General features: G+C 41.6%; 1 protein-coding gene across 1 annotated transcript; it reads left to right on the top strand.

The window, feature by feature from the left end:
* The first annotated feature begins 231 nt into the window (after positions 1 to 231).
* LOC129106118 (PAK4-inhibitor inka2-like) lies at positions 232 to 3208 on the top strand. The gene is made up of 3 exons (XM_054617450.1): positions 232 to 353; positions 476 to 510; positions 2123 to 3208. The coding sequence occupies exons 2-3, from the start codon at positions 493 to 495 to the stop codon at positions 3101 to 3103; spliced, it is 999 nt and encodes a 332-aa protein (XP_054473425.1). The 5' UTR covers positions 232 to 353; positions 476 to 492; the 3' UTR covers positions 3104 to 3208.
* The last annotated feature ends 5065 nt before the right edge of the window (positions 3209 to 8273 follow it).

Here is an 8273-nt window from a genome sequence, read left to right as displayed (position 1 = left end):
AGGGAAGATACTTTTTTTTAATATCCTCTGGTGGTTTTAGATTTGGGGCCTTTTCCTTGCATCTCTTGCAGTTGTGTTTGGCTGCAAGCAGAGGTGGGCTGCTGAGAGACTCGTGCGAGCTTCCTGCGCTCTGATTGGCTCATTCAGACACAAGCGGCTGCAACTGGCTGCAGAGCGCGGAGCTGTAAAAGGGCGACGAGCAGGGGCCGAACATTTCACTCCGCACACATCTGCCGCTGCTCAGGGATCAGCTCTGGTGACACTGCAGCCCGCAACACCTTCTGATCGAACCGGGACACTTTCCTCTTTTAATTGTGTATGATTACATTTGGAGGGACACTGCCATATTAGAAGTGAGTGTGTATTTTTTTTTTGTTTTGCCTACTTTTTAAATAAGCTGTTGTGATTTCTTACAGAGTGATTATGTCGTTATGTGTTGTCTTCTTCTAAAACTGGTTCATCATTTTTCTTTCAGGATCTGAGTTTTAACAGATGAGAGGAGAAGAGATGGTGAGTTGGTTTTCTATTTATAAACTATTTATACTCTATATTTTTTAAACATAAAAACTGGGGCGCTTTTTTTTTATTTATTTAAGACAGCGCTCAATATTATTACATGCGCATCTCGAGTGATATTTCATATAAACTGTTTAGTACAACCTGAATAGAAGATCAGTCCGTCTGTCTGCAAACATATGGAGAAAACATCTGCCAGTGCAGCAGAATGCTGAACGGTCAGTGATGCTCAGATGCCTCCATAGTGTGAGTTTGTAGTAAATAACGACAGTTGATGCTGCAGCATGCGGAAGTGTTTAACGGACATTCACTGCTTTTCAATGGGTAATGCATTTTCTTTATATGATTAACTATTGAGCTTTTTCATAGTTGCATTGCGTACCCTGCTTTGTTGGATAGGTGACTTTATATATAACCTAGGCTTGGGGTACTTTCTCAAGTTCTTGCAACATCTCACAGAGTTATGATGAATACCCAATGGGGGCAGAAGGTCTTGCAGCAGGGTCAAATACTCAAAATGGATTGTGTAGATTCAGAGCAGAAGTCATTACAGGTTCAACGGTTAGTCTACTGACATTAGTTATGTTGTCTTGTGTTGTATGTGACCTCTATGGCCACATATGGATCTATATCCTGTGGTTCTCCTCTGATGTTTGTGTGCACACATCTCACCTCTGTCAGCTCTTTTTTTTTATTTTTATGGCAGCATCACACTAACATCACTGTTCTTAAATCTGATTTAAACGAAGCAAAAAAACTCATATAGGAAAGCACTGCTTGCTCATATGACGTACATAAACTTATATATCCATGCAGTGTTAAGAGATCAGAATAGGCTAGGCCGTGTTTACAAAGACTATCGGACCTCGTCTTTTTTCCTTTGCTTTACGTCTTCCCTTAAACTCTAACACACACACTGTCACATGATCTCTTATGCCTTGTTTGAGTTTGAGAGTGAACCACCGCTTTTCACTGGCTGATTCTGACCAATCAGCACAGTGAGTCAGGGAGGAAACAGGAGTATTATATATTCCTCAGTGTGTCACTGGTGAATTTCATAGGCAGGCCCGCTGCACCCTTAAAGAGGCAGGACCCCTGTAGCTTAATCTAGATCCACAAGACCCCAGTCACCACTTGATATACTGCAGATGTTTTTACTTTGCTCCTGGAGTTGTCCCAGGATTTACAGAAATAGTTCAGGTTAGCCATTAGAACAGCTCTCCCTGTTATAACATCTGTCTGGGCATTCAGGTGAATCACGGCTGAGTCAATGAAAATAGGGCGTTCACTAATGTTGTTGGTGTGGTTGAGTTAATTAATGGACAGTTGGATTTGCTTTGTTTTGAAATCGGTCTATTGACGACCTGTATTCTTTGATCAGCAGGACAGCTGGCCTTCAACATTACAATAAGAGAGTCTTTCATAGGTGGAAACTCACAAGCCTGAGCTCGCCCACAAGCTCTACATTACTCAACTCTTATTATTAGATCCATTCTGCAGCACTTCATCAGACAATCTTAGAAATGGTCAGTGCTCTACCTACTGATGTGCCACATTATGTGATGTATTGACAACTTTTGTCTGACTCTCTCTTTTGTCTCCTCAGCTCTGTCTGCCTGACTCAGGCGACTGCTTACGGGAGCGGATGCAGTACATGATGAGGTCACTGCAGGACCTGAAACAACTACGCAAAAACTGCCCCGCAGCCAGAAGCCCCCTCAGCACCCAACTCCCAGCTTTAGTGTGCCACTCTGCAGTGGCGCGCGCCTGTCAGCAGCGAGCTTTGCTGCGAGAGCAACGCACACGCCTGCGGCTGTCTGATGCCAGCACGGCGAGCACGTACGACTCGGCCTGCTGCCTGGCGAGTCACCTGGAGGAGGACGAGGATGACTCGAGCAGCCGGCTGGGCCTGAGCCTCAGACTGGGTCTGGGCTCCCCCAGCAGTCAGAAAAGCTTGGAGTTTGATTCAGGTTACTCTGAGGCGTCATGGCAGGACGAAGTGGCGGTTCTCAGGAGGACCAGGAATGTGCGGGTGTCATCTTCAGCCTGCCTCCGCACTAACAGAGCCCCAAGTGGACGCATTCGACCCAAATCCACATCTGACGCCTGTCTGGAGAGGTGGACATCGTTTGAGGTCAGCGACCCAGAGGACTGGACAAACTCTTTATTGACCAGGGGACGCAACCGCCAACCTCTGGTTCTGGGTGACAACAGCTTTGCAGACCTCATACAGAACTGGATGGACTTACCAGATTGTGCCGAGCCCACCGAGCTGAAGCCAAATACAAGAAGTAAACAGGGAAGAGGTTTCTTTGTCAACATGAGGAGGAAACTGGCTGGGTTTTCCAGGACTGTAGAGGACAGAGTGAGGATGAGATCCACAGACTCTTCTCATATTAACAGAACTGCAAATGCTCCAAAACGTCTGTCCTGTCCAGTCGTGGCATTGCAGCCCAAAGTCCCTTTTTTCCACAAGTCTTACTCATGCATTAACGAGATGGACAAAGAGTTTTACCACTTTGCAGCCCTCCTGAAATCACGCAGCCGACAGCCCATAATCTGCAAAGATATCATTGGCTACGTATGACACAAAGCCATGTAAAGACTGGACAATCCTCAGAGTCACTTCATATTTGATATGACTGTGTTTTCATTTCTTATATGCTGTGACTAAGTTAATCAAAATAAAGATGTTCACATAATTAAACTCTACTTATTTTCATTATTGATTTCTTGCATGTGAAATACAGGAAATGTTTTGTTGGTTGATATAATTTTGAATTCCCAGAAGCCACACAAACAATCGTTTTTTATTTGAATGAATCTTCCGCCCTAGTCATCTGAGTTTAATTACAGCTCATTAAAGTTAGACAGTGACTCCGGACCGCCGGATTAAAACAGGCTTTTACTGGATGTAAAATAAATGAATGTAGGTTGGGTTGTTTCCATTAGAAATGTAATACTCTGGGCAGGCATGGAGTTTGTAGATGCATGGTTAATAGGTTTAAATTAAAAAAGATAAATAAAAAAACATGATGATATCACAGATGACCAGACTTACAATCCTTCCAGGACTAATAAGGGCAGTTGAGTTTGTAAAGTCCATTTTAGATCATATCTTGGAGCGCAGTCTTTAGATATCAAGGGACTCAATGTTCTCAAAAAAATACTTCTCTTCTTACTCAACAAAAAGTGAAATCCTCTGGAGAGGCTATAAACGGGGCAACGGAGCTATTTACAGGCCAGAAACAGAGGCTGTATCAACACAGAGCGCTGTGTGCCTGATGAGCTAATTCCCCATGTGTCTATGCAGAAAGAGGTGAAGCAGCTGGTTGCAGATGGAGCAGAGGTTTACTCTTCCCTTTGCTTTACGAAGCATGACTTCTCACTAACAGCCCCCTGCTTCATTAAACTTGGTCCCTGCTCTTATTATGGCCCAGCCACAGAGGTGGTACCATCTCAACCACTCACATTGGTTAATGGTACTATTAGTTCAGGGCCCACTGAGGAGGGTAAAGAAACCCACTGATGCAAAGAGTGACATAAACGCTAAGATAAGCTAATGATCACTTCACCTTTGGCATTACATCTTCTTTGTCCATCAATTCAGAAGAGAAATAGCACCAGACATTATAAAGATAAAGAATTTTTCCCAAAAAAGGATTTGTTGATTCCCATGCTCCCCGCTGCAGCCAGCCTCACCAATCATGTCAAATACTGAGGGCATGGGAGGTTACAGAAGAGAGATGGTTCTTAGTGGGTGCTGTTAGTCTTAGCCTGTTTATCAAGGTCTCCTGGGATGTAGGTCACTTATCAGGACAGAGCTATAACATTCACACTGCAGTGGAAGTTTGTAAAATCGTGTGACAACCCATGATAGAAACAATAAATATCTTTGCAAAGAGAACTTGGAACAAATAATCTGTGTTCACTTTTTCCAGAGGTTTTTTCTGGCTCTACTGCTGATTCTTCCTTTTTAAGCACACGCTGGTTCCCAGTGGTCTGCAGCTGTTTAAGTGCATCAATACATCACTTTCCCCAGCTGAATGAGAATCATTCAGGGAGAGGAGTTGATAGCAGAAGAGAGAGGAAGCAATGGATCCAGCCATTACTCATCTCTTCAGCACACAGTCTATAACACGAGCGCCTGTCTTGTACATTAAGTATGGAGAGTATTGGACGTCAAGCTTCGTTAATGGGAGGAAACGAACCCGTCGCTGCTGAAAATGAAGGTTAGACTAGTGCACATTATAATGAACAATCATACCAATTAGACTAAACCACCACAGCTAACAGAAAAGAAGTGTATTTGCAAGAACCCAGTTTATTGGTTCAAATATACCAAGATATATGTGTATATGTCATTCGTTGTGTTTATTGAGTCTAGAATTATCACATTATTTCTAGAGAATACGTCTTAGAATAGCACCATACAAATATAAGGTTGGTTGCGATCCAGTGGGGGAAATCTGAGGCAGTGAAAGGTACATTCAGTGGAAGGGAGAGTTCAAGCTAACAAGCAAGCATGCTCATGACAGATCAGTTTAATACGATATATACATGCAGATTCTCTCTATACTTCCTTGAAAATAAGTTTTCCTGAAAAAGTTCTGGTGACTTCATCCGACCTTCTGACAAGTGCATTTGGATTTGTTCTTTCTTCTGCACCTTTGGTCTCATTCTTCTCGTGCTCTGGAGCCTGCTGCAGTGTTGACCTCTGCTACTTGTCCTCATTGCTCTTACCTTATATCTCTCTAAAATGAAAATGTCCCGTAACAAGTCAAGATATTGTTGTGTGAAAATTGGCAATTAGTCAGCATTCACGACTGCTTTATCCTGTTAGCCTACTACCACGCCTTGTTAATGCATCATCCCACTTTTAGAGGGACACTTTAAGGTAGACACACAAGTAAAGAAGCTCCAGGAAGATTGCTAAACACTGTGCTAACCAGCACAGATTAATAAAATACCTTCCCTTTCAAACTATAAAGGATGAACAATGTTTGCCACCCACAGTTTGATTATAGCAAGTGAGACTGTCTGGCAGATATTAGTGCAAGTTGCCATAAACACAAGATGATCTAAAGCAGGTCTGCTGAGGCATCGCACACTTACAGGGTGGCCCAGTCTAATGTGGCGGACACACAACAAACCTTCTGTTAATTAAAAGCGAAGGTGAGGATTTTCTTTTCTTACTGGTCCTCACTGGTAGTCCAGGGTGCTGTGAGCATGAACTCATCCTGACTAATCACCCATGTTGTAATTATCCCTTCAGCAAACAGAGGGAGAAGATGAACCGCGTGTCCTCATCTCTATGATTCATGTGTGCTGACAGAAACAAGCTCTAATTAGAGCTGCCACCTGTAAATCTCTGCTGTTACTGTCATAGAAAGGCATATTCAGGACCATTGCACTGTGTACTTAATTAAAGCACCTTAAATTCATCTCACTTGACAGTTACACATGTCATGCTGATGTTTGTGCTGCTGAGTACAGTTGTTCTAATCAATGTAGGGCTGTTGAGATGTCATTGGCTATTTACCTCCTTTACTGCACGAATGTGAATAAATATATGAAGGCAAAAATGCTCAGGGTAAATGAGTTAACAGAGCTACCGTGTATAGAGGTCATTGTCTGTCAAGGTAAAACTAATGGGAGAAAGTGATCAGAAATGAATGGTGATTTAAGCCAAATTATCAAATTCAACCATTATAAAACTCAATGGCTTTACTGCTGCCCAGTAGATTTAATGGATGTCATTGCCAATATCTATAAATATATATTTAGATGTTAGAATGAATGTTGTCTCAAGACCTGGTGATTTTCTTTTAATTTTGTTAAGAAGACAGAAGCCACTGTATTTTTGTTTCTACGGCTTTTACATGAGAGGGGTGCTGACTCTGATCACGTAGATCTGCAACTGTCCCGAAACTGTTTTACTGGGTAATCAGAAGTTAATTGCGTCATGTGTACAGCAACTTGGCACGCTGTAATGCTTCCACAGAAAGCAGGTTTACATTGGAAAAAAGGATTACCGCAAGACAAAAGATAACAAAATAAACACATGTGATTAACTCTGGGTTCTGAATCAGTTCCAATGAACTGATTTGCCAAGTTCATGCATAATTCAGAATTAAAGAGTTTCATGTTGCAGTAAAATGGCCAAGGGGGCCGGCTGTTAATAACTTTGCACATACAAGTCATGGTTCATGAAGACTCTATAATGATGTTATTGTCAACCTTTAATCTGTCTGTGGGGTCTCTTCCATCAAATAACACGAGTCTGCAGACATATATTGAAATGCATGGCCATACAGTAGATTTCTGCAGGGAGGGGTGGCATTTATATTATAGGGGCTGAGAGAGGTACTTGTTGAAGAATGCTCTTTGAAATATCATGAATGCCAGAAAACCTTTATTGACTGATCTTTTATTTTTATGTATCACTCTACTATATGCTCCTTTGTACGCTTTAGTGTCAGTCTTCAGCTAGATAATGAGAATCCTATCATGAAGATTAAAAAAATATTTTGAATAGCTTATTTGGGCCCTCCTCTTGCAAAATCAGGGGTGCCCTATTGATTGCAGATATGATATTGTTAAGCAATGTTTTCAATAAAGAGCTTGAATGGGCTAAAATGTCCATTCCCATTAAATTGTCCGAGTAGCCCATAGAAACGGGTTGCCAGAGGGTGCTGTTATTAAATTGTGTACATTTGAGACAGGTCACATGTGAGGTCAGGGTAAAGTCAATATGTGCCTGATTGACAACTTCACATCATGCAAAGTGTAGCACCACCCGAACGATGAATGGATGCAGTTTAGGCCTAATCTAGTTCAGTTGCAATTGTTTATTAAGCCTGTGGATGATTCAAACCCCAAATTACTCCAGATTATAGTCTGCAATCAATGTTTCCAAATGTTTATGACACACTGCGGCTATTACTGTCAGTAATGGTGAAGGGAGGAGTCAGTCTCTCACGTGTCCAGGAGTACAATTAACTGAGGACTAAAATGACGCAAAGATGCACTTTCTTGAGCGAATTGACAAATGCATTGGTCTTTAATGGTATCATGGAGGATTGTTCGAAAGAAAAACTTTGAAGCTTCGCCGCATCGCTCACTCTGTGTGTCTGATAAAGAAAGAGAATGAGAATGAGAGAAGAAGAATGTTTCTGTAAATTATTATTAATAATATTGATAATTTGAATGTCAGCGTTATAAATTAAGCTTTGAAATATTCGGTAATGCCTTACATTGTTTTTTAGGCTTCCTTTTATTTACTATTTGAGGTGGCTTAAGTTTCTTATTTGTTGTTAAGAGCAATGCCGGCCCACCTAAATCAGATAATATGTTAATAAGGTTTTCCTGAGATGCCACTCTACGCTGTCACGTATGCTTTTTATGCCTTTTTGAAAAATGAAGCACATAAATCTTGAAAAGTTGTGATAATATGATCCCACTCCAATCTCATAACTGCACTGAGGATTTACAATGAAATAGAACAGCAGTTTTAATGGTTTCTTATATGTGTGTGTGTGTTAATGTCACACAATCACACATACAAAAATGTAGGCCCCCAAAGAAAAATCTTGCCTAGGGCCGCCTGTTGTCCAGAGCCATGCCTGGTTGAGAACTGTAGCTCTTATTAATGTGCTAGCTGTTTGTTGGTCAACCAACTAAATCCTGTGTTGTTGATATACAGGTGAATGTATTTCTAGTTATTGTGCTTTTGCTTTGAGTGTCCTTCTGCTGTA

The sequence above is a fragment of the Anoplopoma fimbria genome, chromosome 17 (genome assembly GCF_027596085.1).
Source record: "Anoplopoma fimbria isolate UVic2021 breed Golden Eagle Sablefish chromosome 17, Afim_UVic_2022, whole genome shotgun sequence".
NCBI classification, from domain to species: Eukaryota; Metazoa; Chordata; class Actinopteri; order Perciformes; family Anoplopomatidae; genus Anoplopoma; species Anoplopoma fimbria.
This window is presented reverse-complemented; position numbering and strand designations above follow the sequence as displayed.